Raw genomic sequence first — 17,064 nt, 5'->3', positions numbered from 1 at the left:
AAAAAAAAAAAAAAAAAAAAAAAAAAAAAAAAAAAAAAAGGCTTAAAAGAAAAAAAAAGAAAGTAACAGGTATTGTCAAGGCTGTGGAGAAACTGAAACCCTTGTGCACTGCTGGTGGGAATATAAAACAGTATAGCCACTATAGAAAATAGTATGGCAGTTAGTCAAAAAAATAAAAACAGAATTACCATATGATCCACTGCTGGGTATATACACAAAAGAATTAAAAGTACGGTCTCGGCCGGGCACAGTAGCACACGCCTGTAATCCCAGCACTTTGGGAGGCTGAGGCAGACAGATCACTTGAGCTTGGAAGCTGGAGACCAGCCTGGGCCACATGGCAAAACCCTTTCTCTACAAAAATTACAAAAAAAATTAGCCAGGCATGTTGGCACACACCTGTAGTCCCAGTTACTCAGGAGGCTGAGGTGGGTGGATAGCTTCAGTGTGGAAGGCGCAGGTTACAGTGAGCTGAGATCCATTGGTGGATGAATGGATAAACAAAATGTGTACACATATAATGGAATATTGTTCAGTCTTAAAAAGGAAGAAAATTCTGACACATGCTACAACATGGATAAACCCTGAAGACATTAGGCTAAGTGAAATAAGCATAACAAATATTGTATGATTCCACTTACATGAGGTACCTAAAATAGATTCATAGAGACGAAAAGTAGAAGGGTGTGTTCCAGGAACTGGGGTAACAGGGATGTGGGAGTTACTGTTTAATGAGTATACAATTTCAGTTTAGGAGTATGAAAATGTTCTAGAGTTCAATGGTGGTGACAGTTGTGCAACAATGTGAATATACTTAATGCCACTGAACCGTACACTTCAGATGGCTAAAATGGTAAACGTTTTGCTATGTGTATTTTACCCTCCCACTCCCGGCACACACACACAGAAGTGCACTGTAATGGAACATGTAGTGTACTGCTCAGACTCCCCCTCATGACCATATCTCCCAGGAGCTCAGTTCTTCTCTAAAAATTACACTTGGCTGAAGGGGGCTTCTTCTCCCGAGTTTACATCCCCTCCCTGGGGACAGCCTGCGTCCTATGACTGGTCAATGTGGGGACACAAAAGTCTGAGTCCTTTGCTGCCGAAAGACCACCCTATCGTTAGTGCTCCCTATGGGGCTGGCTAAGGCTTCTGTTACCACAGTACCCGTTCGTATTCTACCTCTGCCCAAATCTGCTCATAGCTATTATTCCAGAGAGCTTCTCCAGTAACTACCCTGAAGGCAAATCTCCATCTCAGAGCCCATTTCCTAGGGAATACAACCTAAGAGAATTAATGTGGAGAAATGTATCTTTTTAAAAGTAATTTAAAGGGCTGGGCATGGTGGCTCACGCTTGTAATCCCAACACTTTGGGAGGCTGAGGTGGGCGGATCACTTGAGGCCAAGAGTTCGAGACCAGCGTGGCTGACAGGGCAAAAACCCATCTCCACTAAAAATACAAAAATGAGCTAGGCATTGTAGTGCACACCTGTGGCCCCAGCTACTCGAGAGGCTGAGGCATGAGAATCGCTTGAACCAGGAGGTGGAGGCTGCAGTGAGCCGAGATAGCGCCACTGTACTCCAGCCTGGGCAATAGAGTGATACTGCCTCTAAATGAATGAATGAATGAATGTAATTTAAAGTTAAACTCCAACATTTCCCTTCTCCTATTTGATACCTGATTCTCAGTCGGTCATTTTCTGAGTAGAGGCGTAAAACATGTTCCCGTTCCTGGAAGAGGCAGACCTGCATATCACTTAGAGCTTTCTGCAATTCAGCAATCTCTTCCTCCCTCTGCTGCAAATCACATTCAAGTTTATGCTGCAAAAAAAACACAATAAGATAGTTGAAAGACACTGGGTTTCAATGGAGTATCTCTCACTGGATGGGGAGGAGTCTACTCATGTAGAAATATTCCAAAGTAAATAATTTTGCCAATACAGAATTCAAATGACAGCAATAGGCATGTATAGGCTGGAGTTTGTTTGTTTATTTATTTATTTATTTATTTATTGAGACCAAGTCTTGCTCTGTTGCCCAGGCTGTAGTGCAGTGGCACGATCTCAGCTCACTGCAACCCCCACCTTCTAGGTGATTCTTGTGCCTCAGCCTCCCGAGTAGCTGAGATTACAGGTGCATGCCACCATGCCCGGCTAATTTTTGTATTTTTAGCAGAGACGGGGTTTTGCCATGTTGGGCAGGCTGGTCTCAAACTCCTGACCTCAGGTGATCCACCCGCCTCAGCATCCCAAAGTGCTGGGATTACAGGCGTGAGCCACCATGCCCGCCCTTGAATGGAGTTTAAAAGCTACAGGATGAGTGTGAAGTTTGCATTTAACATCAAAGCTCTCACAACTTCCTTTTACGGACTATAGAATCCAGAATGCTGTACAACTCACCTGTTCTATCCACACTTTTTTTTTTTTTTTTTGAGACAGACTCTCGCTCTGTCACCCAGGCTGGAATGCAGTGGCGCGATCTCAGCTCACTGCAAGCTCCGCCTCCCAGGTTCAAGAGATTCTTCTGCCTCAGCCTCCCGAGTAGCTGGGATTACAGGTGCGCACCACGCCCAGCTAATTTTTGTATTTTTAGTAGAGATGGGGTTTCACCATGTTGGCCAGGCCGGCTTGAACTCCTGAGCTCAGGCAATCCACCCACCTTGGCCTCCCAAAGTGCTGGGATTACAGGTGTGAGCCACCGCACCCAGCCTATCCACATTTTTTTGGGTAATGTTTCCTATCATAAGCATTATCATGACATGCAGGAAAACAAAGATGAAAAGATACGATTCCTGTCTACAGAGCTAAGGAATTTCATGGGGAGAGAGGAAAATGATTAAAATAAAATAATTACTTCATGAAAGCATGCATGATGAAATGGTGTGGGGGAAGCGTGGCAGGAATAAAAATTCTGAGATCTGTTTGGGAAATCAAAGCGCTACCATCAAAGAGCTGACACTTGACAGATGAACAGAAGACGGGTAGAGAGAGAAGCAGACAGTTGATCCTCCAAGAAAAGAGAACCGTAAATAAGAACCATGAAAGCCTGCTGTTGTCAGAAAGGAAGACAATCTCATCACATGCTACAACATAGACGAAACTTGAGAACATTATGCTAAGTGAAGTAAGACAGTTACAGAAAGAAAAACTACAGTATGATTCCACTCTATTCTAAATAAATCCTGCTCTATTTCTTTTTTTTTGAGATGGAGCCTTGCTCTGTCGCCCAGGCTGGAATGCAGTGGTGAGATCTCAGCTCACTGCAGCCTCCACCTCCTGGGCGATTCTCCTGCCTCAGCCTCCCAAGTAGCTGGGACTACAGGTATGTACCACCACGCCTACCTAATTTTTGTATTTTTAATAGAGACAGGTTTTGCCATATTAGTAAGGCTGGTCTGGAACTCCTGACCTCAGGTGATCCGCCTGCCTCGGCCTCCCAAAGTGCTGGGATTACAGGCATGAGCCACCATGCCTGGCAAATCCTACTCTATTTCTAATTCATAGAAATAGCAAGTAAAATAGTGGTTACAGGGAGTGTGGGGAGAAATGATCTGTTTAATGGAATGGAGTTTTGGTTTTGTAAAACGAAAACGTTCTAGAGATCAGTCACACAACAATGTGAATATACTTAACACGCCAGGCATGGCAGATCACTTGAGGCCACGAGTTCAAGACCAGCCTGACCAACACAGCAAAACCCCATCTCTACTAAAAAAACAAAAATTAGGCCGGGCATGGTGGCTCACGCTTGTAATCCCAGCACTTTGGGAGGCCGAGGCGGGCGGACCATGAGGTCAGGAGATCGAGACCACGGTGAAACCCCGACTCTACTAAAAATACAAAAAATTAGCCGGGCATGCTGGCGGGCGCCTGTAGTCCCAGCTACTCGGAGAGGCTGAGGCAGGAGAATGGCGTGAACCCGGGAGGCGGAGCTTGCAGTGAGCCGAGATTGCGCCACTGCACTCCAGCCTGGGTGACAGAGCAAGACTCTGTCTCAAAAAAAAAAAAAAAAATCAGCTGGGTGTGGTGGCGCACCCTATAATCCCAGCTACTTGGGAGGCTGAGGCAGGAGAATCGCTTAAACCCAGGAGGAGAAGGTTGCAGTGAGCTGAGATCGCACCACTGCACTCTAGCCTGGGTGACAGAGCCAGACTGCCGCAAAAAAAAAAAAAATACAAATATATATATATATATATATATATATATATATACACACACACACACCCCCACACACATAAACACTTAACACTACTCAACTGAACACTTAAAATTGGGCAAAGTCATTCAAAATAATTTCATAAAGGCTGAGTGCAGTGACTCACGCCTGTAATCCCAACACTTTGGGAGGTTAAGGTGGGAGGATGGCTTGAGCCCAGGAGTTCAAGACCATCCTAAAGAACAGAGCGAGATTCTGTCTTTACAAAAAATAAAAAATTGGGCAGGGTGCAGTGGCTCACACCTGTAATCTCAGCACCTTGGGAGGCCGAGCCAGGCGGGTCATCTAAGGTCAGGTGTTCAAGACCACCCTGGCCAACATGGTCAAACCCAGTCCCTAGTAAAAGTACAAAAATTAGCCAGGCGTGATGGTAGGCGCCTATAATCTCAGCTACTCAGGGGGCTGAGGCAGGAGAATCGCGTGAACCTGGGAGATGGAGGTTGTAGTGAGCCGAGATCGCACCACTGCACTCCAGCCTGGGTGAAAGAGCAAGACTTCATCTCAAAATAAAATAAAATAAAATAAAATAAAAAATAAAAAATTAGCTGGGCATGGTGATACATGCCTGTAGTCCCAGCTAATTGGGAGGCTAAGGCAGGAGGATTGCTTGAGTCCAGGACGTTGAGGCTGCAGTGAGCTATGATCGCACCACTGCACTCCAGCCTGGACAACAGGGCAAGACCCTGACTCAAAAAAACAAAAAACAAAAAACCCAGAGGTCTATAGATACATACATAATGTGATAAAAATGACAAATAAATATTAACAACTGATTCAGAGAAAGGGACAGCATACAAGTCCACGGTGGAACTCAAAAGGTTGGAAACACTTTTTTTGTAGAATCTACAAAAAAAATTAGGCTGGGCATGGTGCCTCACACTGTGTCCCAGTAAATGTATTTAGAGATGCTGCATCACTGTCATCTGACAACCAGCTCCCATCCTGAAGCTATTCAGGAGCCCAAATGGAACAAATTACCCTGTAATTCATTGTATACATACATAATGTGATAAAAATGACAAGTAAACCTCCAAAAAACAAAAGCCTAATCAATTTGGACAAGTACAAATATTTCAGTACTGCTAGAGTGAAAAGTGTGAGGCCAACTGCAGATGTAAGAGACCAGAGGGAGGCCAGGCGCGGTGGCTCACGCTTGTAATCCCAGCACTTTGGGAGGCAGAGGTGGGCAGATCACAAGGTCAGGAGATCGAGACCACAATGAAACCACGTCTCTACTAAAAATACAAAAAATTAGCCGGGCGTGGTGGCGGGCGCCTGTAGTCCCAGCTACTCGGAGAGGCTGAGGCAGGAGAATGGCGTGAACCCGGGAGGCGGAGCTTGCAGTGAGCCGAGACTGCGCCACTGCACTCCAGCCTGGGAGACAGCGAGACTCCGTCTCAAAAAAAAAAAAAAAAAAAAAAGAGAGAGACCAGAGGCAGGTACTGTCAAGGAGGATACTGTCATAGTTTAGATGCAACTCAAGGGTCTGCGTGAGCATCGTGGCAAAAGTGATGTGGGTGTGGGAATGGACTGAGTAATATTTAGGAAGCAGAATCAACAGGACTTGCCAAATGATCCAGTGTAGGGGGATTGAAAGAACTGTAGGCAATGATGCCATTTACCAAGACAAAGAAGAAAGAAAAAGTTAAGGCATGAGGAATGGAGGGAGGCGAAATGGTGGCAGTACATGTGCGGGTGGGGAAGGGAGTTATTTAACAGTCATCATCACATATGTAGTAGTGTAAAACAAGGACAAAACGAGGTCATTTATAGTAGAGTCTGGAAGAACTTTGACATTTAAGAGGAAGGAAGAGAGTTGTTATGGACACTGAGATGAGCTGATCAGAGACGTTAGATAGAAATTGGGAAAGAAAAATGACACAGAAATCAAGAAGGGAGGCCGGGCTCACGCCTGTAATCCCAGCACTTTAGGAGGCCGAGGCAGGCGGATCACAAGGTCAGGAGTTTGAGATGAGCTTGGCCAACATGGTGAAACTCCGTCTTTACTAAAAATACAAAAATTAGTTAGGTGTGGTGGCGGGCACCTACAATCCCAGCTATTTGGGAGGCTGAGGTAGGAGAATCGTTTGAACCCGGGAGACAGGGGTGTGGCAAAGAGGTACTTGGAGACCACAGAACGCATGGTTTTAGTGGTGTGGCAAGGACCAAGATGAAACTGCAGTCAAGACATTTCCCAGCTGGGCGCGGTGGCTCACGCCTGTAATCCCAGCACTTTGGAAGGCCGAGGCGGGCAGGTTGCCTGAACTCAGGTGTTTGAGACCAGCCTGGGCAACACTGTGAAACCCTGCCTCTACTAAAAATACAAAAAATCGGCCGGGTGCGGTGGCGGGCACCTGTAGTCCCAGCTACTCGGGAGGCTGAGGCGGGAGAATGGCGTGAACCCAGGAGGCGGAGCTTGCAGTGAGCCGAGATTGCGCCACTGCACTCCAGCCTGGGTGACAGGTCGAGACTCTGTCTCAAAAAAAATAATAATAAAATAAAATAAAATAAAAATAAAAATACAAAAAATTAGCTGGGCATGGTGGCGGGCTCCTGTAGTCCCAGCTACTCGGGAGGCTGAGGCAGGAGAATGGTGTGAACCCGGGAGGCGGAGCTTGCAGTGAGCCGAGATCGCACCACTGCACTCCAGCCTGGGTGACAGAGCAAGACTCCCTCTCAAAAAAAAAAAAAAACAAGAAAAAGAAAAGCAACCAAAGAAAAAAGAAAGGAAGGAAGAAGGAGACTGATATGGATGGAGTAACTGTGTAGATGAGCAGAAAAGATGTTGAGAGAGGAGGGCTAAGAAGGGGTTGCAGGCTGGAGGTGAGGGTATGGCACAGATGTGGAAGGAGAGGAAACCCAGTATGGACAGGTAAGATGACTGCTGTATAGTGGTTGAGGGTACAGCTGAATTTGTTTACCATCGATTCATTCTATACTGATTTGTGACCTTTCTACAACAGTGTTCTCAATCAGGAGTGACTGTACATACATACACCCATTCCAGAAACATCTGGCAATGTCTGGAGACATTCTTGATTCTCACAGCTGGGGGTGTTGTGTTACTGGCATCCGGTGGGTAGAGGCCAGGGATGCTGCTAAACATCCTATCATGCACAGGACAACCCCTCACAACAAAGAATCATCCAGCCCAAAACGTCAATAATGCCGAGGTTAAGAAATCCTGCTATAGAATATTTGGCAGAGAACTGGATGATGCCACAGCTCAGTTTTTGCTATGCGGGTGGAGCAAAAGAATAATTGAGCAAGGGGTCATTTGTAGGCACTGCAGTTACTACTCAAGTGAAGCATCATGGGGTTTAGGTTTGAAGGACTTGATATCAGAGCTATATACAGCACTTAGAAAACTGAAAAGTCAGGAAGCTGTGGAGGTAACAAAGAAGTTAAGGACTACTCAGGTATAAGGAGATGAAAGAGCTAGGTGTAAGAGATACGGAGATGTCAGAATTTAAGATTTGAGAGAAAGGGCAGTTTTGGGGGTTATGATCCAAGGAGGGCCTGAAGGGGCAGTAGCTGGGCTGGGGAATAAAAAAGGAGTATTTTTATAAAACATCTGCTTATGATATAAACTGGCACTTGTAGAGCATCTCTAATTAATGAAGACTTCATCAGAGTTCTAAAACAGCGTGCCTCGTCTCTTTACCTGTCCTTCACAAGCTTCTCTGTAGAGTTCCAGTTTCTTCAACAAGTCCTCATTTTCTGCCTCACACTCAGCCATCTTCTTTTGATAATATTCCAGGAGCTCCTTAGAAGGACAGAGTTTGGCCAGACGATCTTCGAGGGAAGGCAAGGGGGATGACTCCAGTGAATCTGCCATTCCCCTCCTCTTGGTGGGACCACTGATGGCAACACCACGTTTGGAGACAACTGTTCGCCTATGTGAAATTAGAAATGATATATTCATTACACTCTGCGAAAGTTTATGAGTTATAACTTTCTAAATAAAAGGGGGTTTTGTGTTCCCAAAGTGCTTATAATTAAGGTGCTCATAAATTTGGAAGTTTGGACAGGCACAGTGGCTTATGCCTGTAATCCCAGCACTTTCGGAGGCCAAGGTGGGAGAATCACTTGAGCCCAGGGGTTCAAGACCAGCCTGGGCAATATAGCAAAACCCTGTCTTTATTAAAAAAAAAAAAAAAAAAAAATCTTGGCCGGGCGCGGTGGCTCACACCTGTAATCCTAGCACTTTGGGAGGCCAAGGCAGGCAGATTGCCTAAGCTCAGGAGTTCAAGACCAGCCTGGGCAACATGGTGAAACCCCATCTCTACCAAAATACAAAAATAAAAAATTAGCCGGGTGTGGCAGTGTGAGCCTGTAGTTCCAGCTACTCTGGAGGCTGAGGCAGGAGAATTGCTTGAACCCGGGAGGCAGAGGTTGCAGTGAGCCGAGATCGTGCCACTGCACTCCAACCTGGCGACAGAGCGAGACTCTGTCTCAAAAAAAAAAAAAAATTGAAAGTTTGATATTACAGGATAGTAAATAATTTTATTAATTATCTTCCAAGTACTAACGGTTTAAAGCTGGATTCGAAATACATGTTAGAGCCAGGAATGGTGGCACAGCTGAGTAGCTGAGCAGTCCCAGCTACTCAGGGGGCTGAGGTGGGAGGATTGCTTGAGCCTAGGAGTTCCAGTCCAGCCTGGGCAACATAGCAACACCTTGTCTCTAAAGAAGTAAAAATAAAATCCATTAGAGACTAAAAAGATAATTTAAAAAAACAGAATATAAACTAAGGGAGACCATGTAGTAACAATTGGAAAATGTAGTACTATAAGACATATTGCAGGCCGGGTGCAGTGGCTCATGCCTGTAATCCCACCACTTTGGGAGGCCAAGGTGGGCAGATTAGTTGAGGTCAGGAGTTCAAGACCGGCCTGGCCAACATAGCGAAACCTAGTCTCTACCAAAAATATAAAAATTAGCTGGGCGTAGTGGCGAGCATCTGTAATCCCAGCTACTCGGGAGGCTGAGGCAGGAGAATCGCTTGAACCCCAGAGGCAAAGGCTGCAGTGAGTAGAGATTGCGCTATTGCACTCCAGCTTGGGCAACGATAGTGAAACTATGTCTCAAAAAAAAAAAAAGACATATTGCAATTGGAACAAACATATCAGATGCTAATCTCTAGCATCTGAGACATTTGAATTGCACAGATTAGAACTAAATGTTATAAATGGCAAAAAGACTCTGATCAAAGGCTGGACATGGCTGGGCGTAGTGGCTCATGTCTATAATCCCACCACTTTGGGAGGTTGAGGTGGGTGGATCACCTGAGGTCAAGAGTTCAAAACCAGCCTGGCCAGCATGGTGAAACCCTATCTCTACTAAAAATACAAAATTAGCCAGGTGTGGTGGCACATGCCTGTAATCCCAGCTGCTCGGGAGGCTGAGGCAGGAAAACTGCGTGAACCTGGGAGATGGAGGTTGCAGTAAGCCAGGACTGCGCCATTACACTCCAGCCTGGAAAACAACAGCAAAACTCCATCTCAAAAAAAAAAAAAAAAAAAAAAGGTGAACATGAAGTTTTTGTTTGTTTGCTTCTAGCAAACAAGACTTGAGCTAAAATAATGAAAGTTGGAAAACAAATAGTACAGGCCGGGTGCAGTGGCTCACGCCTGTAATCCCAGCACTTTGGGAGACCAAGGCGGGCGGATCACCTGAGATCGGAAGTTCAAGAATAGCTGACCAACACGGAGAAACCCCGTCTCTACTAAAAATGCAAAAATTAGCCAGGCATGGTGGTGCATGCCTATAATCCCAGCTACTCGGGAGGCTGAGGCAGGAGAATCACTTGAACCTGGGAGGCAGACGTTGCAGTGAGCCAAGATCGCACCATTGCACTCCAGCCTGGGCAACAAGAGCAAAACTCCGTCTCAAAAAACAAAAAAACAAAACAAAAATAGTACAGAAGAAGAGAAACCCTCCTGTGAAAATAAATCCAATTTGGTTGTCTGCAATTTATAACATAACAAAATAGACAGAACAGTGGAGAAACTATACCAGAAGCTCTGAGTTATAGTTAATAATATGTGGTCACTTCTAATAAATAAGCATGCAGAGATATTAAAATTTGTCAACTAGCATGAAGAAAAACTTAAACATTTTCCCAATCATTAAAAACTTGTGAGAGAAATACTATTTTACTTAACATTTCTTTTCTTTTTTTTTTTTTCTTAAGATGGAGTCTTGCTCTGTTGCCCAGGCTGGAGTGCAGTGGCATGATCTCAGCTCACTGCAACCTCCACCACCCAGGTTCAAGCAATTCTCCTGCCTCAGCCTCCCAAGTGGCTGAGATTACAGGCACTCACCACCACGCCTAGTTAATTTTTTTTTTTTTGTTTAGTAGAGATGGGGTTTCACCATGTTGGCCAGGCTGCCCACCTCGGCCTCCCAAAGTGCTGGGATTACAGGCATGAGCCACCGTGCCCGGCCAACATTTCATATTTTCTAAAGGGGTTGTCTCAGGCTGGGTGCAGTGGCTTACGCCTGTAATCTCAGCACTTTGGGAGGCTGAGGCGGGAGGACTGCTTGAGTGCAGGAGGTCAAGGCTGCAATGAGCTGTGGTTGCACCACTGCACTCCATCCTGGGCACAGAGTGAAACTCTGCCCCCAAAAAAAAAAAAAAAAAACTTTAGGAAATATGTTTCCAGTACTTGTCCAGTTCCTATGCTAACTTAGACTAAGGCTATACAAGTCTTGATTTCTTAACAACTTGAAAATAAGCAAATGTCTTACTTTCTGCAGACAGGGGTGTGTGTTGGGGTAAAGTTCATGCTGTCATTTTCACACCTATCAGATACACAAAAATTCATAATTAGGGGGCAAGAATAGAAAAATAAAAATAGTACAGGATGCATAGACTGGTTCCCTCTTCAACATCATCATATTTGCTTTTTGGAAAGAACTTGATGTTTTAAAATATAGTTTTGTTTTTTTGTTTTTTTTTTTTTTTTTTTGAGACAGAGTCTCACTCTGTCGCCCAGGCTGGAATGCAGTGGCGTGATCTCAGCTCACTGCAACCTCCGCCTTCCGGGTTCAAGCGATTCTCCTGCCTCAGCCTTCCAAGTAGCTGGGACTACACGTGTGCGCCACCATGCCTGGCTAATTTTTGTATTTTTAGTAGAGACAGGGTTTCACCATATTGGCCAGGCTGGTCTCGAACTCCTGACCTTGTGATCCACCTGCCTCGGCCTCCCAAAGTGCTGGGATTATAGGCGTGAGCCACCACGCCCGGGCTAAAATGTAGTATTCTTTAAAGTATCTCCAAAATCCTGAAATTCATGCCTTTTGAATTTTCAAAAGGTACTCCTCATAATTATTTTCAAATAAAAATCAGAATGTCATTGAATATTTAAATGGATAAGCACACAAAGTAGAAAGGTCTCCTTGTTATCTGCAACAACAGAAAAACAAATCTACAATCTTTTCCTTGAAGTTATAGGAGGAGGAGATGCAGAAAACTCTAATAAGCAATAAACAGTACACCGAGCGAGGTGCAGTGGCCCACACCTATAGTCCCTGCTACTCAGGAGGCTGAGGAAGGAGGATCATCTGAGCCCAGGAGTTCAAAGCCAGCCTCACCAACATATTGACTTCCCCTGCCCCCACTCCCCTCTCCAAAAACAGAAGTAGTAAATGGAAATTAAGGCAGAGTACCCACTATATCAAATTTAAAATGAATACAAAGCCACTGATGCTATCTTTATCTCATGTGCTTTCTCTATTATCTTAAGCAAAAGAAAACAAATTACTTATAAACTTTAAAAGGCTCTTCATAATCTCCATTTCAATTGATAACGCAAGATCTTGAGCTCCTGTACTTTAAGCAACCTTATTATAGAAATTTTCATGAAGATAAACCTCACGGCTGGAAAGGGAATGCCTTACCATGTTATATGATTGACAGAGACAGAAGGAGAGAGGGAGAGAGGCTGATTTTTTTATTGCTTTGGTGAAAGCTTTCTTATCAAGCATGCTCTGTCAATCCACTCTGATTCTGAGCAAGTCACATGATATTCTGTTATGTCCTTCTACCTGGTATAATCTGCTTAAAATCTTCAGTCTTGGCCGGGCGCGGTGGCTCACGCCTGTAATCCCAGCACTTTGGGAGGCTGAGGTGGGTGGATCACAAGGTCAGGAGATTGAGACCATCCTGGATAACACGGTGAAACCCCATCTCTACTAAAAATACAAAAAATTAGCCAAGCGTGGTGGCGGGCGCCCGTAGTCCCAGCTACTCGGGAGGCTGAGGCAGGAGAATGGCGTGAACTTGGGAGGTGGAGCTTGCAGTGAGCCAAGATTGCGCCACTGCACTCCAGCCTGGGCGACAGAGCGAGACTCCGTCTCAAAAAAAAAAAAAAAAAAAAATTCTTCAGTCCTTTGGGAAAGAATTTTGTGTAAAAGTATGAAAAGAGAGAATCACCACTGTTACTTCCATATACCATTTTCCTGCTCAGAACCCCACAGTGCCTCTCTCCCTGACTCCTTCAAAGCTTTCTTTGTTTGGCTTCCAGGACACCTCTTCCTGGTTGCCCCCTTTTCTTACTGGTCATTACTCATTGCCTTGGTGATCTCCTGAAGTCTCACAGTTTTAAATAGCATGTACACATTAGTAGTTTTCAAACTGATGCCTCAGCCCTTACTCTGTCCTCCACTCTGGACTCACACATCTAACTGCCTACTCCGTCCCTCCATGTGGACGTCCAGCAGGTCTCCCAAGCTCGCCAAGTGTAAAACTGAGGTCCTGATACATACCTCCCACCACAAAAACCTGCTCTTGTCTCCGAGTTCTACATTCCAGTAAATACTAATTCTATGCTGCTAGTTGTTTATGACAAACAAACTTGGTTGGAGAAATTTTACTCCTGTCTTTGTCTTGCATGCCACACACAACCCACTAGCAAATCCCACTGGCTAGCTCATCAAAATATCTAGAATCTGACAACTACTTATCACCTATGCCCTCATTGCCCTGGTCCAGCACACTGTTTTTGCTTTTGTTTTTTTTTTTTTGTTTTTTTTGAGACGGAGTCTCGCTCTGTTTCCCAGGCTGGAGTGCAGTGGCACGATCTCGGCTCACTGCAAGCTCCGCCTCCCGGGTTCACGCCATCCTCCTGCCTCAGCCTCCCGAGTAGCTGGGACTACAGGCGCCCGCCACCACGCCCGGCTAATTTTTTGTATTTTTTTAGTAGAGACGGGGTTTCACTGTGTTAGCCAGGATGGTCTTGATCTCCTGACCTCGTGATCCGCCCGCCTCGGCCTCCCAAAGTGCTGGGATTACAGGCTTGAGCCACCGCGCCCGGCCATGCTTTTGTTTTTTTTAGATACAGGGTCTCGCTTTGTTGCCTACGCTTGTCTCAAACTCCTGGCTTCAATCAATCCTCTCCCCTCAGCCACACAAGTAATAGCATTATAGGCATGAGTCACTGCACTTGGCTTCCAACCCACTGTTATCTCTTGCCCAGATGACTACAACGATCTCTTAACTGGTCTCCCTGTTCCACTTTTTTTTTTTTTTTTTTTTTGGAGACAAAGTCTTGCTCTGTCATCCAGGCTGGAGTGCAATGCTGCAATCTTGGCTCACTGCAACCTCTGCCTCCCAAGTTCAAGTGATTCTCCTGCCTCAGCCTCCCGAGTGGCTGGGATTATAGGCACACACCACCAAGCCTGGCTAATTTTTGTATTTTTAGTAGAGTTGGGGTTTCACCATGTTGGCCAGGCTGGTCTTGAACTCCTGACATCAGGTGATCCACCTGCCTTGGCTTCCCAAAGTGCTGGGATTACAGGCGTGAGTCACTGCGCCTGGCCCCCCTGTTCCATTTTTAACCTTATCCTTTCCAGTGATTCTCAACACATTAATATATGTATGTCAAAACACAAAACTTCTCTGCCCAAAAGCCTCCAATGACTTTTCATCTTACTCAGAGGGTCAAGGTCTTCAAAATTGCCTACAAGGTCCTGTATGATCTGGCCAACCTCATTACTTCTGTGACTCACCTACTACTCTTATCCTTGTTCACTGCTGCAAAAACACTGGCCTCTTTGCTGTTCTTCAAACGTGCCAGGCACACTCCTACTTCAGAGTCCCGGTACCTGTAGTTCTCTTTGCTGTGATGTTCTTTCCCCATTTATCTATGTGACTTACTCCCTCTCCTCCTTCAGGGCTAAAATGTTACTTTCTTGATGAAGTCTTCCCTGACCACTCTACCAACTTCATCCCTCTTCTCTGTTTTACTTTTCTCCATTAACACTTATAACCTTGGCTAGTTGAAGTGGCTCACGCCTGTAATCTCAGCAATTTGGGAGGCCAAGGCAGATAGGTTGCTTGAGTCCAGGAGTTTGAGACCAGCCTGGGCAACATGGCAAAACCCTGTCTCTACAAAAAATTAGCCAGATGTGGTGGCACATGTCTGTAGTCCTAGTTAAACAGGTGGCTGAGGTAAGAGGATCGCCTGCACCGGGGGGTCAAGGCTGCAGTGAGCCATGATCATGCCACTGCAGTCCAGCTGGGGTGACAGAGTGAGACCCTCTCTCAAAAAAAAAAAAAAAAAAAAAAGTGGAACACTTATAACCATCTAATATTTAATGTTAATGTCTGTCTCTGCACACTGGAATATGCAAACTCACTAAGGGCAGTGGGTTTTTATCTATTGTGTTCACTGCTGTATCCCTAGTAACATAAAGAGTGCCTGGCTCATAGTAAGTGTGTATATATCTATATATATATATAAAACTCTCAATATGAATTTGAAAGACTGTTGAACATCCTTTTCTTCTGCTGGCCAGTCTATTCAATCTAGATTTAAAAATCTGTTTCTGCTTCTCTCATCCGATTTGCTTTCTTCTACAGCCAACCCTTCAAATATGTCATCTTTCTTCTTCTAATTCTCTCCTTTAAAAGATTACTCTCCTCCTCCAAACTCACCTCTTTCCAAAATACTTCTCCAAATTGGGTCCGTTTGCCTCTTGTCCAAATAACCTAGAAAATAAAGTTATTGGATTGGCATGGTAGGATTATGGGTAATACTTTTTTAAAAAAATAGCTTTATGGAATGTAATTTGTATATACCATTAAATTCATTCAATGTGTACAATTCAATGATTTTTAGCATATTCACAGATATGTGTACCTATCACCAGAGGCCATTTTAGAAGTTTCATCACTTCAAGAAAAAACCCTGTGTCCTTCAGCTATTATCCCTGTCTCCCAGTCCTAAGCAACCACTAACCTACTGTCTCTACAGATTTCCCTATTCTGGACTTTCCTATAAATGGAATCACATAGTATATGGTCTTTTGTGACTGGCTTCTTTCACTGAGCATAATGTTTTCAAGGTTCAACTATGTGGTACCATGTATCAGTACTTACTTCATCCCTTTTTGTGGCTGAATAAAATTCCATTGTATGGATATGGGTGACAACTTAAAGTTAAATTTCACTGTTTCAAGTGAAATTAAGAGTAATTTGAAGCAGTTGGGCACAGTGGCTCATGCCTGTAATCCCAGCACTTTGGGAGGCCGAGGCGGGCAGATCACCTGAGGTCAGGAGTTCAAGACCAGCCTGACCAACATGGAGGAACCCCGTCTCTACTAAAAATACAAAATTAGCTGGGCATGGTGGTGCATCCCTGTAATCCCACCTACTCAGGAGACTGAGGCAGGAGAATCGCTTGAACCCAAGAGGCGGAGGTTGTGGTGAGCCAAGATTGCGCCATTGCACTCCAGCCTGGGAACGAAAGCGAAACTCCATCTCAAAAAAAAAAAAAAAAAAGTAATTTGAAGCTTTGAAAGACACTTCTGACAACCTGCATCCCACTTCTCCTTCATAGTGACTGTCACTGTTGCACACGTCTACAAAAAGTGGTCTACACTCACCTCTCTGGCTGCAAGACAGGGCCTTGCTGTGTTGCCCAGGCTGGCCTTGAACTCCTGGACTCAAACAATCCTCCTCCCTCAGCCTTCCAAAGTGCTGAGATTACAGGCATGAGCCACTGAGCCAGGCCTCGGGCTTCTACTATGACATCTAACCAAGCTCTTATTGGTCAGCAGACATCCAAATTAATAAATTCAATTGCTCTTTTCTGTTTCTATCCTCCTCCGTCCAATAGTTACTCCTTCACTTGTATTCTTAATTAGATGGTGCCAACTACCTATTTATTTATTTATTTATTTATTTTTTGAGACAGAGTCTCACTCTGTTCAGCCCAAGTTTGAGTGCAGTGGCATGATATTGGCTCACTGCAACCTCCACCTCCTGGGTTCAAGTGATTCTCCTGACTCAGCCTCCCCAGTGGCTGGGATTACAAGCACCTGCCACTGTGGCTGGCTAATTTTTTTTTGTATTTTTAGTAAAGACAGGGTTTTGCCATGTTGGCCAGGCTGGTCTCGAACTCCTGACCTCAGATGATCCACCCACCTCTGCCTCCCAGTGTTGGGATTACAGGCGTGAGCCACTGTGTCTGGTAGTGCCAACTACCTTTTAAAAATATATCGCTTTGGGGCTGGGCCTTGGCATGGCCAGGCCATGGCAAGACCCTGTCTCCACCAAAATTTTAAAAATTAGCTGGGCAAGGCCGGGCGCGGTGGCTCACGCTTGTAATCCCAGCACTTTGGGAGGCCGAGGCGGGCGGATCACAAGGTCAGGAGATCGAGACCACGGTGAAACCCCGTCTCTACTAAAAATACAAAAAATTAGCCGGGCGTGGTGGCGGGCGCCTGTAGTCCCAGCTACTCGGAGAGGCTGAGGCAGGAGAATGGCGTGAACCTGGGAGGCGGAGCTTGCAGTGAGCCGAGATTGCGCCACTGCACTCCAGCCTGGGCAACAGAGC

At 45.2% G+C, this 17,064-nt stretch overlaps 1 protein-coding gene across 4 annotated transcripts in view; it reads right to left on the bottom strand.

Moving 5' to 3' along the window:
• The window catches only part of CCDC77 (coiled-coil domain containing 77), a 45,538-nt gene that overhangs the window by 20,453 nt on the left and 8,021 nt on the right, over positions 1–17,064 (bottom strand). For 2 of the 4 annotated variants that reach the window (XM_058443125.1, XM_032159232.2), the window contains exons 2-4: positions 15,162–15,215; positions 7,884–8,115; positions 1,683–1,825 (exon numbers count right to left, since the gene is read on the bottom strand). In XM_058443125.1, the coding sequence (XP_058299108.1) occupies positions 1,683–1,825; positions 7,884–8,057 (317 nt within the window). In that variant the 5' untranslated portion in view covers positions 8,058–8,115; positions 15,162–15,215. Of the gene's footprint in view, positions 1–1,682; positions 1,826–7,883; positions 8,116–10,972; positions 11,027–15,161; positions 15,216–16,111; positions 16,196–17,064 lie in introns of those variants that run through there. The other 2 variants (XM_058443124.1, XM_032159231.2) reach the window with 2 other exon arrangements.

The sequence above is a fragment of the Hylobates moloch genome, unplaced genomic scaffold, assembly GCF_009828535.3.
Source record: "Hylobates moloch isolate HMO894 unplaced genomic scaffold, HMol_V3 SCAFFOLD_8, whole genome shotgun sequence".
Taxonomy (NCBI): Eukaryota; Metazoa; Chordata; class Mammalia; order Primates; family Hylobatidae; genus Hylobates; species Hylobates moloch.
Note: the sequence above shows the minus strand (reverse complement) of the source record. Positions and strands in the feature narration are given on the sequence as shown.